General features: G+C 50.7%; 1 protein-coding gene across 4 annotated transcripts in view; it reads left to right on the plus strand.

Moving 5' to 3' along the window:
• Positions 1–21,404, plus strand: part of LOC147442844 (acyl-CoA hydrolase 2-like) — a 102,317-nt gene that overhangs the window by 51,673 nt on the left and 29,240 nt on the right. For all 4 annotated transcript variants that reach the window (XM_086528857.1, XM_086528859.1, XM_086528858.1 and 1 more), the window contains exon 5: positions 21,334–21,389. In XM_086528857.1, coding sequence (XP_086384983.1) covers positions 21,334–21,389 — 56 coding nt within the window. The remainder of the gene's footprint in view (positions 1–21,333; positions 21,390–21,404) is intronic.

The raw sequence follows: 21,404 nt of genomic DNA on the forward strand, positions 1-21,404 counted from the left end.
TTTTGCGGAATTCTGCCACGTCAGCACTATCAATGAAAAATCTGAAAACTACCACGTCATCAGCTGCTACGCATGTGTGCAGATCCTGCTTTATTTTAATCTTTTATGTCACTTGTGGCCCCATCGGACGGGGTCCCATAAGTTTATAGGACTTCTTATGTTACTTGTTCTTCTTGGGTTTAGGCCCCTCGGCTGGCATCTGCAAGTTTGGCTCTATTCTTCACTGACTTGACACGTTAGCAGTTTGTGACTGTTGCAGAGACGGGATGGGGAACATACCGAGTATGGACGACACTTGATAGACATGGGGACTGCACATGGATTGGCCATCTTGAATGGCCTACAGAGATTTCTCACTGCAGGAGGTTTCACATGCTTTCCACACAGACATGGAGCCAGCACAGTGGATAATGTCATGGCACAGCCGAGCCTCATCTCTAGTATCCAGGATCTCATAGTTGGGCCCAGACCTGTTGGGGTGGCAGTGGATCATGCTCTTGTGTCGTTGACCATCTCTTTCCAGTTCAGTGTAGCACACAGTCCACGGGTAGCAGCCCCTACTCGCTACACCTTCACGCGGGAGACGTATTTTGTATACATAGACCGGGATCTACAGAGGCCTATGCACTGAGGAGCCAGGGCGACCTCTGGAGGAGCTTACTACTATAGTGACACAGACCATTACATGATGCAGCAACAGAGGCATACCCCACACACCTAGCCTGAGCAGAGACGTCGTTCTGAGAGCATGCCTCAGAACAACTAGTATGATAAGGACTGCCGCCAGACTAGAGCTAGACTTAAGAGGGAGGTGCTTTTGGGGAACATCACTCACAGACAGTCATTGATTGACTTCCGATGCCTAGTGCGGCGGAAGAAGAGGGCATTTTTGGCTCGACTAGAGCAGGATCTATACAAGCTATTCTTGAGTCAGGACTCGTGTGAGGCATGGCGGCTCTTTCATGAGCAGCCCCTCCCCCCCCCCCCCCCTAGCAGGCTACAATGTCACTTTCACAGGACACACAGTTAGTACAGTTGGTCTGGTTTGGTTCACACTGGACGGACTCTCTGGGTTGGACAGTGACACGTGGCAAGATACGGACGGTGGTGGTTTAGTGGACATCGTGGCCGGGTCACCACCACCACTCAGTTTGGAGATTGGTTTAGGTGGCTGACATTTATGAGCCGTTGGTGGATCATCTTCTAGAGATATGGTCCAGCGTCGTCGTTTTGGGTAGTGAGTCTATACACACAGCACGTCTTCACCATCTCTGCACATCTGAGCCTCGACACCCCATTGTACCTGTGAGTCGTGGGCTAGAGCTGAGTGTGCTGCCACGCCAGAGTCTGTGCCAGTTCTTTGAGATAGTCGAGTCATATGTTGTGGTCTGCTGTTGTCTCTGTGAGCTCAGTTGTTGTCTATTGTTCCTTTGTTTTCAGTTTGTTTTGAGTGAGATTGTCACGCACTTTGCATTGAGGAGCACCCACTGTAGAGAGCACGACACACTATCCGCGCTACAGGTGCTCTCATTTTGGCGATCACGGTGGGACCTCAACTGAAGTCTCACTCTCTGTTGAGATACAAATCATGAAGCTAGCTGGTTTGTACCTAGCTTCGCCTACTTTGCCTTGCACTGTGTAGTAGTCTGTTGGTCTGGTCCTCTCTTGCCCTGGTCCAACTGGTCTGGTCCTCTCTCGCCTTGGTCCAACCAGCCCTTGTCCCTGGTCCAGTCCTTCCTCGTCCTGGTCTAGTCCCTCCTCGTCCTGGTTTAGTCCTCTTGTCCCTGGTCCTGGGTCTAGTCACTTGCCTAGTCTAGTAGAGTCTAGATCTGTCTTCAACCAGTTAGAGCAGTTAAAGGTCTTCTTGCCCAAAAGCTTGGTTGGATTTGTGGTCGCTGCATGACACATACAAGGCGGTCATTAGAGCGTCAAAGTGCACTACTGAGTCCTCTGAAGTACAACAACAGAAGACGACCCTTGGTACCAAGTAGAAGTTCACCAACCTCGTCACCCATACCTCCACAGACTGCATCACCCATTCCTCCATCCGGCTCCACATCTTCCAGGTCCCCTTCCCTAGTAAAGTTCTCTCCTATTTTGTTACAGTAGGGTATTGAGCAACGAGCTCTTGAGCAAGAGGCCATGGAGGTGTTGACCAGTGTTTTGGCCAAGGTAAACATCAAGTTTCCTACTTTCAAGGGACTCTCCTCAGAAGATGCAGACGACCATGCACGAAGGTTCGTATCTCTCTGTAGAGGTCGTGGTCTTAATAGAGAAGATGCTTATTTGGTGCTGTTTCCATCAACATTGGATGGCTTAGCAGACAAGTGGTACAGTCAGTTTGCAGAGAACCATTTTGCAACTTGGGCAGCTTTAAGACAACAGTTCTGTGCGGCATTCAGGCCAGGTGACTACAAGGAAAAGGTTTTGGATGAGTTGGCCAACATGGTGCTCGAGCCAGAGGGGACTTTTGCAGAACTCATGACTAAAACCAAGTCTCTGGTTGCCAAGATTCCTCAGCAACCAGGTGAGTTCATTGTCAAGAAATGGGTAGAGAAGGCTCTTCCAAAGACTTCTCATCAAAAACTGAGAGAGAATCTCTGACCTGATGCCACCTTGGAGGAGTTTGTTGCGGCTGCTACTAGGATAGAGGGGGCAAGTAAGTTGTTTACAAATTCTTCTCAGGTAGAAACTGCCTCTGTACTCTTGGAGAGTCCAGCTGACCCTTTGACTTCTTACGTAGGGAACTTGAAGCCCTAAAACTACAACGCGCTCTTCAAGAGGAGAAATCAATCTCGCTTAAACATGAGAAGCCCCCACATCACGAGGCTTTGGATCAATCAAGAGAGAGCTAGAAGAGCTTCGGTCTCAGCAGGAGACTAAAGCTATGGTATGGTGCAGCTCGTGTCGCTCTCCTGGACACCCTCCACAGGACTTCTCCCTTCGGGCTTATTGCCACTTCTGCAAAAAGTCTGGGCATGAGGACAAGGACTGCTACTACCTCAAGGGATTGCGACAAATACAACAAAGTCTTGGTCCTACTCTTCAACAAGGGCCAACACTTGCATCCAATATGGTTTCTCCCTGTGGCAATCCACACCGCATGCCACCTTATTGTCAGCCCCTCCTATGCATAATGCAAGGTATGCAGAGCACTTTTCCCTCTCACAGCTTTTATCACACCCATGCTCCATCCCCACCTCACAGCTTCTATGCCTCCACCTCCATGCACCAAGAGCAAGGACCACCTCGTCCTTCGACTCGCCCATTGAATCGGCCCATTTTGTGCTACAGATGCGGGGAATATGGTCATTACCAAAGCAAATTCCCTCTGCCCGAAGGGTCCCCTCCCTGTCGTCATTGCCGTGAAATGAAGGATCACTATAGTAAAGATTGCCCTAAGCTTTGTGCATCCACGGCTGCGAACCCAAGTCAAAGCCAAAATGAGTTTATCTTTCCCAAGCGCAATTTGATAACAGTTAGCACCAGTTCTCAACCACCCCCTTCTGCCCATGTGGTTACCACTCGAGAAGTTGCAGTTGGTAGAGGAGCCAGCCGGCGTCCTCACTCGGGCCCAGAGAGTCGCTCTCGGTCCTAGTATTCCAACACGTTCAACTCCCGCACACATTATCACACCAGTGGATACCCTGCCTTCAACTGTTAACAAGCGCCATCCCCCAGTGCCATGAAAGAAATCCAAATCTTTGCTCTCCAATATTGATGAAGCTTTCTTGAAGGCAGTTTCCGGTCTACAGAAGATCAAGGTACCAGAGAACTAGAACAAGAAAAGCTTAGAGCAGAGGCAATCTTGAAAAACACCTTCCAACAACTGTCCCTCTATGACATGCTGCGAGTTTTAGAAGCGACACCCTTGTTATTTAGTCACTTTACCCCGGAGCAAGTCCTACTGGCAGGCACCTCCCAGTGCGACCATTAGAGTCCTATATGATATCCAATCCTGTTGCTCCCCTCACTGATTATAGAAGCCCTCCCCTGACCGTGTCCGTCTTGGAGGATAAATTTTCAGGAGTAATTGTGGATGGTGGATCTGGCATCAATATGATGCCTGAGTTCACTATGATGGCTTTAGGCCTGCAGCCAACTCAACCTGCCCCCTTCACAGTAACATTGGCCGAACAGAGGAAAATATACCCTATGGGCATAGTGGAAAAAGTGCCTCTGCAGGTACAAGATTCCACTTTTAGTTTGGATTTTGTTGTGATTCGTCTTCCATAGGTGGAGGGCGGATTTCCCTTGCTCATCGGAAGACCATGGCTACGACACACTAAAGCACTTCATGATTGGGGAAACGATGCCATGTGGATACATACTCCTGGCTCCCCGATGCAACCAATTCGCCTAGAAGGAGGCATGGATCCCGTCATGCAACATAGTTCTTTGTCCCTAGCAACCAGCCTTGAATCAGAACAGCCTACTCCACCTGACGGGTCAGATGAGGATCTGTTGGAGTGGTTGGATGCTACCAAATCTATGCACTGTTTTGGAGTTTCGATTCACTCTTTGCTTGAAGGTACACCCTCTTCCAATGTTTCCACAACAACTAAACCGAATGAGCCACCTGAGCCAGCTCAAAGGTCGAAGGTCACAGAAGCTACTCTTGATGCGCCCTTGGTGGAAGCCTTTGAATTTGGTGAGCCTATGAAGAATCATAGAAGCGGGAAGAAATCACCTCTACAAGAGTTCACCCCCCTTCAAACATCAGCCCCATTGATGTCTACTTCTCCAACCAGAACGAAGCTCTCCTCTGTGTCTAGCCAAATCCCTTCATAGAGCAGGTCTTGCTTGATGAATTCCCTGCTCTTGATAGTTGTCTTGCTCATAATAGTTGACTCTGTCCTCAACCTGCACTTTGCTCATAATGGTCTGCTCCCTCCTCGCCCTTACCCAACCCCCAACTCGTCCCGTTTTCCAAATTGGTCCCCCCTAACTCTCCTAACTCGCCCCTACCCTCCCCCTCACACCCCCTCGACCCTACCCACCCCCTCTCTTGCCCTCGCCCCCTGCCCTCCCCCTACTCGCCCCTACCCACCCCCTCACACACACTCGCCCCTACCCACCCCATCTCTTGCCCTTGCCCCTACCCACCCCCTCACACAATCTCGCCCCTACCCACCCCCTTCTTGCCCTCGCCCCTACCCACCCCCTCTTTGCTCTCGTCCCTATCTAGCCCCCCTAACCACCCCTTTCCCCCCTCGCCCCTACCTAGTCTCCCCTCCCCCCCTACCTCACCCCTACCTAGTGAGCATATCTCTTTGCTGTGGAGCCTCATTTTGTTGTGCCAATTGGGATTTTTGGACTATGCAATCATACTGGGTTCCCGCCTATTAAAAGGCTAAAGGCATTTGCAAGCAGTGCAGTGTTTTTAACATCACTTTTGAGGCATGTAAGGTCATGGTTGGGCCTCACACCTGCTTCACGAAAGATGTACGGATGCGGTGCCTAGTGGTTTTCTTTCACAGTTTTTCAGTATCCCTCTCATCGAGACGGTGAGCGCGGGCAACCTGTAGCAGGCTACAGTGTCACTTTCACAGGACATACATTTAGTACAATTGGTCTAGTCTGGCTCACACTGGACGGACTCTCTGGGCTGGGCAGTGACACGTGGCAAGATACGGACGGTGGTGGTTTAGTGGACATCGTGGCCAGGTCACCACCACCACTCAGTTTGGAGATTGGTTTAGGTAGGTGACATTTATGAGCCGCTGGTGGATCATCTTCTAGAGATATGGTCCAGCATCTTCGTTTTGGGTAGTGAGTCTATACACACAGCACGTCTTCACCATCCTTGCACATCTAAGCCTCTACACCCCATTGTACCTGTGAGTCCTGGGCTGGAGCTGAGTGTGCTGCCACGCCAGAGTCTGTATCAGTTCTTTTAGAGTCATATGTTGTGGTCTGCTGTCGTGTCTCTGTGAGCTCAGTTGTTGTCTATTGTTCGTTTGTTTTTAGTTTGTTTTGAGTGAGATTGTCACGCACATTGCACTGAGGGGGGCACCCACTGTAGAGAGCATGACACACTATCCGCGCTACACCCCCCTGCCATTACTCTACAGAGACTTGGGGTCAGTACGCATCATCTTTGTACAGAGTTTCTTTACAGCCGCCCCTTCCCCCCCCCCCCCCCCCCCCCCCCCGATCCATGCTGTGCTTTTTTCACCGCTGAGATGGTGAAGAAGGCCAATGAGAGGATGAGGATTGGGAGAGCATACGATCATGATGACTTAGTGGCTGAGCATTTCATGCATGCCAAAAATTTACTAGCAAAGCTTCTAATTGTGCCATGTGAGGGCTTGCCTGATACTTGGAGCCTATCTACGATTGTACCTATCTTCAAGTCAGGAGATCCTATGGAGCCTGGGAATTATCGCACTATCATGATTGGACACACATTGGCACGGTTGTACGCATCCATTCTTGAGCAACAACTGAGTAGATGGGCAGAGAGGGAGGGAATGTGTGCAGCTGGGCAGGCAGGGTTCAAGAGAGGTTTTTCTACTCTTGACCATATCTTGACACTCGGGGCCATCATCGAGGAGGGCAGATCCCATGGGACACGGATCTATTGTAGCTTTGTGGACTTCCGCAAGGCATTTGATACAGTACCCAGAGCTAGATTGAGGCGCAAAATACAGGAGATGGGAGTACCCACAAAGCTCATTTGGGGAATCATGGCATTGTACAGATCAATAGTAGGGCATGTACGCACCTCAGAGGGTCTATCTACACCGGTTCATTCCACTATTGGGGTGAAGCAGGGCTGCCTGCTCTCTCCTACTCTATTTGGTATGTATGTGGAGGAGGTTTTTGACTACATTGAGAGAGATGGTGATAGAGGTGCACCGTTGGCAGGGACATGGATTTCGCTAGTGTTATATGCTGATGATATTGTGTTGATCTCCGACTCTCCGGAGGGGATGCAACGTCACTTGGATGCTTTGTATAGGTTTGCCCATGAATGTGGTTTGTCTGTCAACCTTGGTAAAACCAAGGTCATGGTATTTAATACCACCCCACAGTGGATCAGGAGGTCAGCGCCCGCATTCACATACGGCTAGGAGATAGTGGAGTATACAAATGCTTACACTTACCTTGGAGTGGTTTTTAGTGGACCAGCATTTTCATTGAGGAGAGCAGCAGAGACTAGATTGATCAGAGCCCATTTGGCATTGGGTAGATTGGAGAGGATGTGTTCACAGGTTTAGTTTCAGGAGCCTTGGACGAAGGTCTGGCTCTTTGACACTTTGGTGGCTTTTGCATTGCTCTATGGAGCTGAGATATGGGGGCCTTCATTGGATCATCACGGGAGGACAGGTCGCACTGATGGATGGGGGGACATGGAGATGCCTCTGGTCTCTATGACCTTGCGGCTCATTAGAGCCAAGGCTTCACTGCCACGTGCCATTATCCGAGCAGAGCTAGCTGCCCCCCCACTAGTGGTTGAGGCGCTCACCAGATCTGTCTCCTTCATACACCGCATGTGGGAACTTCCAGAGACAGATACGACCGCCTTGCACTTGAGTCGTCTCGATAGTTAGCCATGCAGGGATATACAGCATGTTGGTATGGGGAGATGATATCATGGTTTTAGGCGCATGGGTTCACAACAGACAGATTGCCCCCCTTCTAGTACTCACTGGATGCACCGTCTTTGACTCTTACACAGTCCGAGATCACCAGGCTCATCCGCCAGGACTTGACTCAGCTAGACACCAGGAGGACATGGATACAGCCAGCACAGGAGCTGGGCACGAAGATGGCTTTCTACAGAGAGAATCTTCTCTAGCTTACGGAGGACGGTTTTGTGATGAGGCCCAGATACATGGACACCCACTTGCCTCATGGGATACGATGTGCTATTGGCCAGATACTCACATCTTCACACCAGCTACGGATCGAGACTGGGAGATACAGCGGAGTACCAGTAGAGGCCAGGACATGCCCCCTGTGTTACATGGAGCCTGAGACAGAGTTGCACTACACATGCCACTGCGCGTCTACTACGAGATACCAGGCCGCTTCCACTGCTTGTTCAGAGAGGGCTTTGGACCACTCTCCAAAGTCATGAGGTACCAGGATCAGAGATGCCTGTGTTTGTTTCTGCTCGAGCTGCGCAGACACAGAGAGAGCGTGATGAGAGGAGAGGCCAGCCAATCTCAGAGACACATCATAGACTTCTATAGAGAAGACACTGGACACTCGGAGGAGCTACTACCACAGTAGAGCTTGTCGCCTCACACCAGAGGCACACTGATCGACCGAGTGATTGAGCTGGGGAGATCCAGACGCCCACGACTGCGGAGGAATACACAACATGGATGGAGGCTACATCAGAGGATTCGGATCACTTTGGCCTCACATGCACGACGCCCGGTTAGACTGCTAACCATGGAGGAGATTGATGAGATCCGCCAGTGACCGATGTTGGATCTATTGTGACTTGTGATTTTGCTATCCCAGCTAGCTGCTTAGTTCACACCTACCAGTTTAGGATTCCATAGTATTTTTATTTTGTCATTTTGTCATTTTGTTATTCTGACTTTGTATCAGATCCACCACATTGTAACGCTCTGGTCTCATAGGTCCTTTTGGCCTTTTGAAGACGTTAATATAACATTTGATCTCTCTCTCTCTCTCTCTCTCTCTCTCTCTCTCTCTCTCTCTCTCTCTCTCTCTCTCTCTCTGAGGTTCTCAAAGCAGGGATTCATTGAGATTCCATCATACATGCACGAGTACATGCCACACCGACTTCGGGTCAACATTGGCCAGCTACGAGTGTCATCACATCAGCTAGAGATTGAGAGTGGCAGAGCCAGAGGCATACCACGAGAGGAGCGTACATGCCGGATTTGCCAGACAGAGGTGGAGAGTGAGGAGCATTTTGTCATGAGATGATGCCCAGCATATACAGAGCTGAGAGAGAGATGGCATTGGAGACTCATTACAGCAGCATATGATAGGCCGAGAGCAGAGGAGGTTTGGCCAGTTCCTGGTTGCGGCTTTAGAGGTTTGAGAGCAGTTGTTACAGCCACGCCAGAGTCAGGATAGCAGGACACAGACTACCATCACACAGTTTTTCCGACGAGCAGGACCAGACCCCCCCACACTACCTACACAGAGTAGAGGGCTTACCCTTCTACAGACAGAGTCTCAGAGGGCACGTTGGAGACCGAGGCTCCCAGGATACAGGACACATGGGTGTCACCAGAGGGAGATCTCGAGGATACTAACCTTACACCATCAGTATCTAGAGCAGAGTCATGTACCAGCACCAGGAGATCCAGCATTCCAGAGATACCTGAGCAGGCCACCACCGATGTACCACATTCTCTACCCTACATATGTTGCTTGTTTTTAGATACCCTCCCTATCATCTCATGGTGGTATCACCTTGCAGCCCCTAGTTGAGCCTGATGATGAGTGAGCACACCTCGACACGAGGACCCACACTATACATTGTACACCACATGCACCACCCTACCACACCCTCTTGCATAGTATAGGCTCATTTCAGTTTGTACCCTTTTTTTATTTTCCGATGCCTAGAGCATCAACACATGTATATGATATTGTCTCATAGGTCGAGTTCGGCCTTTCGAAGACGTTAATAAAGCTTTCTTTCTTTCTTTCTTTCTTTCTCTCTCTCCTTCTTGGGCGTGTGTGTGAGTGTGTGTGTGTGCGCTAATAAAAAGAGGAAAATGGTATAACCTTCTATCAACCAAGTGTGGTAGATTGGTTATGCCATTTCCCTCTTGAATAACAGGTCTTGAGTTCAATGCCTCGCCGGCTAGATCTTTAAGGTCTCTTGGGATAGTTTCCTACGACGTTAAAACTCTCTTCTTCTTCTTCTTCTCCTCCTCTCCACACCACAGTGGGTCAGGAGGTCAGCACCCACTTTAACATATGGCCTGGAGACGATGGAGTACACAGATGCATACACCTATCTTGGGGTAGTCTTCAGTGGACCGGTGTTCTCATTGAGGAGAGCAAAAGAGACTAGATTGATGAGAGCTTATGCAGCCCTGGGAGGATTGGAGAAGATGTGCTCGCAGGTTCAGTTTTAGGAACAAAGCTCTAGCCTTTTGACACTCTAGTGGCGTCAACTGTGCTTTATGGGGTTTAGATTTGGGGATCCTTAGTGGATCACCATGGAAGATCTGATAGCACTGATGGATGGAGATGTATGGAGAGGCCTCCAATCTTTTTGATCTCTCGGCTGATTCAGGCCAAGGCCTCAGTGCCACATGAGATTATGCCTCCCCTCTCATAGTTGAGGCCCTAACTAGATCAATTTCCTTCATGCATAATTTGTGGGACCTCCCTAGAGACAGATGTGCTCGGCTAGCTCTTGAGTCATCCCAACATGCTGGTATGGGCAGATGACATCATGGTCTCAATCACATGGTTTTAGCATGGATAGACTGCCCCCATTCTAGTACTCCTTGGATGCACCCTCCCTTTCTCTCACACGGATAGAGATCACTAAACTTTTACGTCAGGATTTGATTCAACTAGATCCAGAAGCACATGGATATAGTTGGTACAAGAGTTGGGCATCGAAGATGGCTTTCTATAGAGAGCATCTTCTCCAACTAACAGAGGATGGATATGTGATCAGACCGGCCTTTATGGAGACTCATTTATCCTATGGGATACTATGTGCTATTGGTCAGATGCGCACATCATCGCATTAGCTAGAGATTGAGACTGGCAGATTTAGGAGAGTGCCAACAGAAGCCAGGATATGCCAGTTGTGTTGTGCTATATACAGCCAGAGACAGAGTTACATCACATTTGTCATTATCCGGTATACTATGAGATACGAGGCTGCTTTCACGATCTATTCACAGAGAGGGTTTTGGACCGTTGGCTAGAGTCATGGGATATCAGGATTAGAGATGCCTCGGGTTGTTTTTGCTAGAGCTGTGCAGACACAGGGAGAGTCTCTTGAGGAGACATTCACCGAGGGAGATCACTGACTTTTTTATAGCAGGGACTCAGCAACCAGATGAGCATGCTTCACAACAAACTTCAGAGCCCACTTATACCAGAGGTATATTAGTGGACAAACCCTCTGAGCTCGGGAGAGCTAGACGCGCAAGCCTACGAGGGTGACCACGACATCGCTGGAGGTTCCATCAGAGGATCAAGACTATTCTAGCACGATATGGGAGACGCCCAATATGACTATTTAGAGAGGCGGACATTGACGAAGCTCTCCGGCGACCGATGCAATACTTTCTCGGACAACGCCCGATGCTAGGCATCCTCGGGCATTGATGATGATGATGATGATTTCAGTCTGACGGTTTTAGTCTTTTAGCCTTTCACTTTATTTTATTTTTGGACCCAGACATTGGATTAGATCCACAAGGATTCTATCAGTCTCATTGGTCATTTTGGCCTCTTGAAGACGTTTAATATTACATTTCATTTCATCATCTCTCTCTCTCTCTCTCTCTCTCTCTCTCTCTCTCTCTCTCTCTCTCTCTCTCTCAAAAACTGCCAAAAACAGTCAGCACAAGTTGCGGAAATCCGTACAGGTTGCCACGTTAGCACTTGTCAGTGCCAATCACGAAAGTCCGTACTGTCTACCACGTCAGCATGTCATCGCAGAATTCGGGCCTGTCCTTCCGCCACGTCATCCTGCTGCCACGCCAGCACCTCTGTACCGTCTGTCCGTACAGTCTGCCCAGGTGGTCATGCCACGTCATCTATTTGTTGCATACCCCCCTCTTGAAAGAATTGTAATCGCCCTCGATTATGCCTGCAAAATCAGACATAAGCCATAAACCAATTCAGTAAACATTGACTCTAAGTACCGACGCACTAGATGACACAAATCTAGCACTTGTACAAAGACGATAGTCACATCACATACAAATCATATCATATAGAGTCTAGGACCGTGATTTCTGGCAACGTATTTAGCAATCGCATCTAGATCCACAGTGGACCTCATTGATGTCGGATTTACTAATTCCATATTGCGATTACATTCATAGATCTCGTTCTGATCTAGGACCATAATTCCTGGCAATGTATTTAGTAATCGCATCTAGATCCATCCCGGATCTCACTGATGTCGGATTAACTAATCCCATATTGCGGTTCTAACGGCCAAGAAAAAAACTGCGCACTCGCTTCTGCTGTGCCTCTTCGCTCCCCATCGCTCCCCCCCCCCCCCCCCCCCCCTCAACGCTGCCCGTCGCTGCTGGCCTCCCAGCTGGCTGCTCCCGCCTGCCCTCAACCCGCGCTGCCCCCCCCTCGCGCTGCCCTTGTCCGCCCGCCTTCAGCCCCTGCTGCCGCCCCCACCCTCAGCCCCAGTTGCCGCCGCCCGCCCTCAGCCCCACCTTTTGTGCACTACATACCCGCTTGCAACAACCCGCCATAAAAAAGAAAAAGAAAAATCCCCCGCCCCCCTCGGCCCGTTCGTCCGCCCGCTGGGGTCCTTCCCTCGGTTACTCCTTGCAGTTCGGCACTCTCGGCAGTGCTTCAATTCCTTGGAGCAGTGTTGACACGCCCAATTGCAGCGCCATCCCGTCGTCCCTTTCTTACGCCACAGCAGTAGACACAGATGGAGGCTCCAGCTTCGCCGCAGAGGGACTCGCCAGAAGCCCCCTCGCCCGACCCCGCTGAGCCCACCATTCGACTTGCTCTCTTGCCTACAGAGCAAGCGAGCCTTGCCGCAGAGGTAGAGCGATTGCAGGCGACCTCGGTCATCTGCAAGATTCTCGGCACCCGACCTAGCAGAGGAGAGCTGCGAGACCTTCTCCAGGCCCGCCTTCTCGCAGAGGTGGGCAAGATCTTGGATGTCCAGATTCTCGGACGGGGGTACTATCAGATCGAGTTCAAGACCTCCGAGATGGCTTCCAAGGTCATAGCTATGAGTCCACTGGCCATCCGAGCATCACGCGCCCACTTTCGACAGTGGCGACATGGTTTTGACCCGACTTCGGATGTTCTAGTAGAGGAGGCAAACATCCCCATCTCAGTCGGCTTTCTGGGTTTACGGAGGGAGTACCTACCACTTCTTTCCATGATTGGCTCTGCCATCGGGACTGTCCAAGAGACACCTCGTACGGCAGCATCAGTAGCTGCCAAGGCGGCTGGCATCCCCTCAGTTCGAGTTTTGGTCAGAGATACCCACACGCTCCCGAAGGTCATCCTTCTGCCTTGGGTGAGTGGGGGTTGGTTTAGAAAGAGTGTGGAGTACTCGAGCCTCTCGAACCAGTGCTTCATTTGTCGACAGATGGGCCACCTTGCGAAGGCCTGTCCACGGAGGAGGCCACGACTTGCACCTCAGCCTCAGCCCCAGCCTGCCAAGGCTGGGCCGCGGCCTCAGTCAGCGGCACAGCGCACAGATTCAGAGCCACCCCCCGAGCCTGGGGCTCCAACGGAGGAGGGGTGGCAGCAGGCCCGTGGCTGTCGACGCCAGGGGCCACAGCGACAGCCTGGTACTCAGAGTGGCCCTCAGGTGCCTACTCAACAGCAGTGGGTTGCCACGGGGAACCGCTTTGGTCCTCTTGAGCAGGAGGAATCCCCTACGCCAGCCTCCACCTCCGCTTCACCCTCGACAGCCGCTCCCCCTTCAGAGTTCCCCTCCTCCTCATCCTCCCCCCCGCCCTCTGCTCCTGTCGCCTCTCCACCTCGCCCCTCTACCTCTGTCGCCCCACTCTTCTTCCCCTCTCCCCCCAGCTCCTTCTCCCCCCCCTCTTGCTCCAGTTCCACAGTCAACTCAGGAGACTGGTCCCTCGCCGACGGCTAGGAGATCTCTTGGCAGCGCCTTTGCCACGAGTCGCCTAGCGAGAGAGGGTCAGCCCTTCTTGCGGCCCTCTCTGCAGATTTAGACATCTTCCCTTGCAGCTATCCCTCATGGTCTGACGAGCATTGACCTCCAACGCCGTTGGGACTTCTTCGATTATGGGTTCACTCGCTTTCTCGACCATTCCGCAGCAGACCACGAGGCAGCCTGCTTCAGGGTCCATGCTTTGTTCCTCGCCACTAGGGGGACAGAGGCCTTGGACTCAACAATTGGTTTCTCCTTCCCCCTCTGTGGTAGGGCCGAGACAGTGGTCCCTCAACTCAGTTGTGGGATGGTTACATACACAGGTTCTCGAGTTCTCTCATCACATGGGAAAACTTGGAGTTACAGATTTGCTACAGACTTTGTGGCCACTGGCCAAGTTTGCGGTGACACCCCCAGACTCAGCAGGATGTAGGCACATTGTGGTGTACTTCTTTGCTGATACGCAGTGTTTGCCTTGCTATGTATACATTCATGAGGACTCCTGGACAAAGGAGCTTGCTTTACGCACGGCTCGCTCAGCTTGGGCTTGGACTAGGCACTCACTACAGTCTCGCCTATCTAGAGGACGCTCGGATGCGGATTACTCCCCATCCAAGCCAGCCTCGAAGATAGCCCGTCTTGCTGCTGCGGTAGCATCTGTTCTCTCTCGCTCCCCATGAGGATCGTCTCGTGGAACGTGCAGGGACTAGGTGGGCCCCAATTTCAGCGACAGCGGGGCCGATTGCATCAGGAGCTTCAACGTTGCCTTGTGGGAGGAGAGATTGATCTCCTTCTGCTTCAAGAGCACCATCTGTGTGAGAGCCGCATTCGGCGATATGGTCAGATTTTGCGTAGACGATATGATACCTTTTGGTCAGCTGCTTTTGGACCCGGAGGCATCCAAGGTGGGGTATGTATGACTATTGCGGATTCATTGCAGCAGGCCATTGTGGGCTTCCTGAACATCTATGCGCCCAATGTGGCGAGTGCTCGTGCAGAGTTTTGGTCACAGATTGTTGAGTCTTTGCCGCAGGCTGACCATTGGTGTGTAGGAGGGGACTTCAACATGTTGGAGGACCCTTCTGACAGGATAGGAGGCAGCCATGCTACTGTGCATGGAGTCGAGTTAGCAGCTTGGGAGAGGTTGTGTATGACTTTGAGGGTCTCGGATACATGGCAACACTCTGGCTTTGTGAATCCTCCAGCTAGTCTTGCCTTCTCTAGTTCAGACTGCAGAGTGGGAGGAGTGACTCTATCAAGGATAGATCGCTTTTACACTAGTGACCACTTCAGTGACTTGGGAGGATCAGTGGGCATCCTGGTAGGGACATCCTTCTCGGACCATACACCAGTGATCCTCACAGTGACAGACAGGTAGAGGAGTGGGAGCACGATGCTTCGCATCCCAGAGCGGGTCTTGTTGGACTCAGCACTCAGAGAGAGAGTAGAGACTCTCTGGAGAGAGGGCATGGACAGCCAGGTTCTACCTGCAGACAGAGTGGCCTTAGGCTTAGCTCAGCTTAGCCACTTTTTTCTCCAGGAGTCTCTGGCTCGCCGGGTTGTAGCGAGAGAGGAGCAGCAGCGTCTTAGATGAGGCATTGCTTCATTACAGAGGATGCAGGAGTAGCATCCAGACAGTCCATGGTTGGAGGAGCAGTTACAGCAGGCTCGACAGGAGCTTGCTAGCACAGAGGATAGGCGTCATGAGTTTGCCTTTCACCGACAGGCATCTCAGTGGACTCAGGTGGGTGACAGAGTGACAGGTGCTTTTTTTGAGACAGTGGGACCTCGGCACTCGCATGCCAAGGTCAATCAGTTGAGGAGACTCGATGGGTCAGTTGTTTGTGAGCCCGAGGAGATGCGTGCAGTTGCTACTGACTTTTACCGTGAGTTACTGTCGGCTGAGCCCCAGTCAGAGCGGCAGGATGCATGTAGGGAGCAGGTTTGGGCACAGATGCCTTGTCTTGTGACTGAGGAGATGCGCCAGAGGCTAGAGATGCCACTTCAGCTTGAGGAGCTGTATACGGCTCTTAGGGCCCTCCCTCGTGGTAGCTGTCCAGGTGAGGATGGGCTGACTCCCAACTTTTTCTTGGAGTACTGGGACTTGCTTGGCCCAGATCTGTGTAGTGCCTTTCAGTACATTTTGCACACAGGAGTGATGCCTGATAGCATGAGTGAGGGCTTGATTTACCTCATTCCAAAGGAGGGTGGCTCCTTGGATGAGATTCGACAGTGGCGTCCCATCACCATCCTCAACTCAGCCTACAAAATTCTTGCCAAGGCTCTGAGTTTGAGGATTGAGCCACTTTTGGAGAGCCTTATACATGGGACTCAGACAGGTTTTGTCAAGGAACGCAGTATCCTTGACAACATCTTCACTTTCTGGGAGGCTTCTGCCCTGGCACGGCTCCGTGGGGAGGACCTTGTGATTCTTCTTCTCGATTTTGAGAAGGCATACGACAGAGTTGACTGGGACTTTCTAGAGGGCACTCTACGCAGGATGGGCTTCTTAGACAGAGGGGTGTCAGCTTTGTACAGACAGGCGGTAGAGGTGAGCGCTTCATGCTCACACGCTCGGTCAGACAGGGTTGTCCTCTTGCCCCCTTTCTCTTTCTGTTCTATGCGGGGGCGATGAGCAGATTTTTGGTGTCACAGCAGGTTGGTTTGAGGGGCTTAGCACTCCCTATTCGGGGAGATGAGCTACTGGACGTTGAGTTTGCCGATGACTCAGCCTTGTACTTAGAGGGCCATGAGGCCAATCTACACAGATGTGAGCAGGCTTTGGAGACCTTCCGTTGTGCATCGGGCGCACTGATCAACTGGAGAAAGACAGTGGCTTTCTCGGTTGGCAGTGCTCCTGTGCCAGATTGGATGCCAGGAGAGGGTTTCAGGTGGATTTCCCCAGGGACTGCAGTTCGGTACTTGGGTTGTCAGGTTGGTTTGGACTTATCCCCCGAGCAGCAGATTGCTCCTCTTCTCCTGTCCATCAGGAGAAAGCTGCTACGTTGGAGCTCAGCACGACTTTCGCTGGCTGGTAGAGTAGTAGCTGCCAACCAGGTGTTGTTGGCGACTATGTGGTACATCACTTCTTGTTGGATCTTTTCGAATTCTTGTATCAGCCAGGTAGAGAGGCTGATCAGGAACTTCCTTTGGTCAGGACGTGACACTCAGATTGCCCGAGCCAAGGTGGCTTGGTCGGTCATCACACTTCCTTGTTCTCAGGGAGGGCTTGGGATCATTGATCCAGCACAGCAAAGAAGAGCCCTTCTTGGGAACAAGGAAGTGTGATGACCGACCAAGCCACCTTGGCTCGGGCAATCTGAGTGTCACGTCCTGACCAAAGGAAGTTCCTGATCAGCCTCTCTACCTGGCTGATACGTAGTCAGAGGACTTCTTCCGGGAGAGGAGCCCTGGAAGGAGTTCTTGCTGCAGAGGCTTCGTGCCAGGGTGCCTCAGTCAAGAGGCCCTTGGCAACCTTCGACCAGATGGATCTTTACAGAGATGCGCCGAGTTGGTTTGAGTAGGAGATTGGAGGACCGCTTCGCTGTGAGTTTTCTTCGATCTTGGGAGCTCTTACGGCGTGGCCTAGAGCAGAGATAGTCGACATGCACGGAGGAGCGCCTACAGCAGCCCCTCGTCTGGAACCCCATGGTTAGCACTCAGAGAGGCCACTTGGTTGGTAGTCGGCCTCATGTTTCTTGGGGTTCCATGGCAGCAGGTCCAGCGCGCTCTCTAGGTGACTAGCTAGAGTTCATAGGTTTGTTAGAGGAGGTGCAGGGTTTCCAGCTATAGGGCATGAGAGGGGTGCAGAGCATGTGTCAGGACATCTCAGAGTCAGTTCCAGTTGAGTGGCTCACGCCTCTCGCGCCTGTAGCACCCCGGTGGATGGGAGCCTTCACACGACTGGAGGTTCTCATTTCAGTCAGGGCCTGCTCAGAGACTGTCTCAGCCCTGTTCTTCGAGCTTCAGGGTGGGGGACGATTACAACGAGTTGCAGTAGAGGCCCCACAGGTAGCAGAGTGCTGTTTTCAGAGGTTCGAGTAGTGGGCATCAGTGGGCGGACCTGCGTCATAGACCCTGACCCAGCAGTTCTTGAGACAGGACACTGGAGGCTATGGGCTTGGGAGTGTTGTCCGTTGGCACGAGTACAGTGGGATCCTGGTGAGTGGCTATGGAGGGACCCCTTCTCTTCTGCAGACCACCCAGGAGTCCCGTTCTTTCAGTACACAGTTCGACTGGGACGTCATATACTAGCAGCACAGAGAGAGGCCCTCCCCGCTGCAGCACGTCATTGGCAAGAGGAGGGTCTCACAGTCGAGTTCTTGGCAGACTTTTGGGAGAGGTTGTGGGACTCCACACAGCCGAGGCGAGTCACCTTGTTTCAGTGGTTGGTCGCACACAGAGCCACAGCAATAGGGAGCTGGCTAGTGCATAGTGGTCTCTCGGCCACATGTGCAGCTTGTGACCATTTGGTGGAGAGTCAGCGTCATTGTCTTTGGGACTGTCCCTCGGCCCAACAGGTGTGGCTACGAGTTCTTCGGCTGATGCTTGCTCTCTCCACGGCTCGACAGTACACTTGGGGGGCAGCGGCTTGGTCCACCCTCACGGGCCCGGGACTTCAGTTTGAGCTATCTTCCACCAGCAGGATGATAGTGATGCAGGGGGGGCGACCTACACTCCAGCCTGCTACAGAGCTTACTCCACAGGAGTGGTGTAGTGAGAGAGAGGAGTGTTGGGAGCTCATCAGTGGCCTGACACATTGGTTCATCTGGCGGGCCCGTTGTTTCCGCATCTTTGAGGCTCGCCCTGTTCCACCAGCAGAGACTGTTCGTGACTTTGGGCTAGAGCTGATCCATACCCTTTGAGGATAGCTTGAGGGACTACAGGGCAGCTCCGACCGCATGCGGGAGCGCCGCGAGGCTTTCCTTCGACTCTGGCGCCCTGGGCCTTTCTACACCATAGTCCAGGGGGTGCTCAGATGGTACTACTGTCCACCTGTGTGGCTCTTCCCTCCTCCCATCTCTTGATTTAGCCTCATTGTATATATGCTGTTTTTTCATTGGGAGAGTCTCCCCATCATGCTTGTTGTAGCCCTCTCTTGCAGAGGTGCTTGTAGCCCTATGGGCAGTTTTCATTAACTAATAGAAGGATTTTTTTCTCGGAAAAAAAAAACTAATCCCATATTGCAATCATGTCCATAGATTTCTCGAAACCGAAATTGCCGTCATTTGGTCAATTCATACTGAATAGAGTCGTTCAATCATTCAGTTCTAGATGTGTGGTCATCTCATCTTGTAGGAACTCTTGATGTGCTCACGACAGTTCCTTTGAATCGTTCATGATTCAAAATTCATGATTCTTTTCGTTATCAAGTTCATTCGGGAGTTGTCATTGTTCCAAAATCATCTCATTCTCGACCCTGTTGTCTGTTCACAAATAGCAGGATCTTCCATAAAACATTACTTTCATACTCAAATCAAAATCATCTTCAAAAAGTCCTATTTCATTCATGAATTCATAAAGCAGTTCATCCATAATTTTTCAGCTAATATCTGTTTTGGAATGAGTATCTCCTCGCCCCGTTGTATTTTCAATCTGTCAGTCTCCTTATTCTTGTGCTTTTTTGGGGCACCGTGCACAGATATTTCCTTGTTCTCCACATTCAAAACACTTTCTTGCGTTGAAATATTCATCTCTCTGTTCTTATGTCAGTCGAGATCGTGTATCTCTTTATCGTCTGCTTCTGTTTTGACTTGTTGAAGGTTTATCTGGTGGGTAAGTCAAGTTACCCGAATGCATAGCAAATCCCCGCTTAGCATGTCCCATCAATTGTTGTATGGAATTGGACTTCTGCTCAAGACAGTAGTCTCGGATCTCTTTGGGAAGTCCACAACAAAACCGCTTGATTTGGTGCTTGAAACTAATCTTCTTAAAGGATGAAGCAGGTAAGAAAACATCCCAAAATCTCTATCAGTAAGTATCCAAAGGTTCTGCCTTGACCATCCGAAGATGATTCCTGTCAGTAATCACGTCCCATTCATATTCTTGAGTGAGCCACGAAGAGATAAAGAGTCTCTTAAGCTTTAGCCACTTTGTCGGTGCTTCTTTTCTCAACAAAAGAGTGGACCACCATGTCGGTGAATTGCCTTTAAAAAACGATGCTGTCCGTCTAATCTTGGAGTTTCTTGTATAGCTGCCTCCAAAAATTGCTATATCAAATTGTTGGATAAAGGCTAATGCCTTGGGAGCATCTCGAAACCCTGAAAAGTATTCAAAATTTACTTCCTGTCCACTCTCTTTGAACTCCTTGGTCTTTTTGCCCTTGTCTTCGAGAAAATCCTATTGCCACGTCATCCTGTTGCCACATCAGCACCTATGTACTGTCTGTCCGTACAGTCTGCTCGGGTGGTCATGCCACGTCATCTGTTTGTGACGGTTGCTATTGATTTCTCGCTTGGAGTGTCCAAGCGTGTAACACTCTCTCACCCCTCCTAGCCTCTTACCCCTCCTTGCCTACGTGGACATTTTTAAAGATTGGAAATGCCCATCATTAACCATTAAAAAATTGTAATGACTTAATGTACGTTTTCAGGCCAGCGTAGTCTGTATCATCCATTGCGCACTGGATGCTACTATTGTTTCTCATGGTGCAGTGAGGCCTACGACAAATGCATCTCCTCATCCGGCTTCTGCATCTTTTCAGTTTGTGGGGTCATCTTTCGCCTCTATCACACAGCCACCCTCGTCAGTTTATGCTTCACCTTTCGGTGGTTTCCCAAGCTATCAACTACCCACGTCCACTGTTTGTCACATTTCCTCCCCTCCACCTGCTCACGGGGTAGGAGTGCCTTATCAGATGTACCCTCATCCAAGTTTTGTAGCCTGCTCTATACATGTGGCCTCCATCCCCATACCCACCTTTCTTTCCGTTTTTCTCGCCGTCTTCGGAGTATTAGTACTTCCGGCTTTGCTGCTTCCATGGTGGTCGAGAGGAGGATGTGGCATGCTCACCGCCACCATAGTTCGGAGATCGGCGAAGCTGTGTTGTGTGTTAGTTGTTGGTTGCCCTTTATGTTTTGTTGGTATGCTCAGTTGGTTGGCATTGGGATTTATGCGCGTATGAGTCATATTAGTGTAGAGTCTTGTGTCTTCAGTCTAGCACTTGCACACCTGCACTCTCCTTGCACAGTTGGAGCCCTGCACCCGGATTGTAAGTGCAAGTCTTGGCTTGGAGCTGAGCGTGCTGCCAGCCAGAGTCTTTATCGGTCCTTTGAGTATAGTCAAGCTCCATTTGGGTTTAGAGTCTTTTGTTGTGTTATTTTGAGTATAGTCTTGCTACATTTCATCTTGCTCTACAATGTTTGTGAGGTGTGTGGAGTAAGATTTCTTGCATATTGCATTGAGGATCACCCACAATAGAGTGCACGGCATAGATTTCTCTCTACAAAGTGTGATAAAGGCCAGTTCTATGAGTTGGATTTATGGATGGTTACCTGAGTACTCATTTTTACTGTGTTTGTGGACAGCTACTATTGAACCTGTTAAAGACACCCATAAAGCGGACGTAGTTGCAAAAAATGAGGTAGTGTAAGGACAT

Source organism: Adiantum capillus-veneris, chromosome 14, assembly GCF_014529385.1.
Source record: "Adiantum capillus-veneris isolate H3 chromosome 14, ASM1452938v2, whole genome shotgun sequence".
In the NCBI taxonomy this organism is placed as follows: domain Eukaryota; kingdom Viridiplantae; phylum Streptophyta; class Polypodiopsida; order Polypodiales; family Pteridaceae; genus Adiantum; species Adiantum capillus-veneris.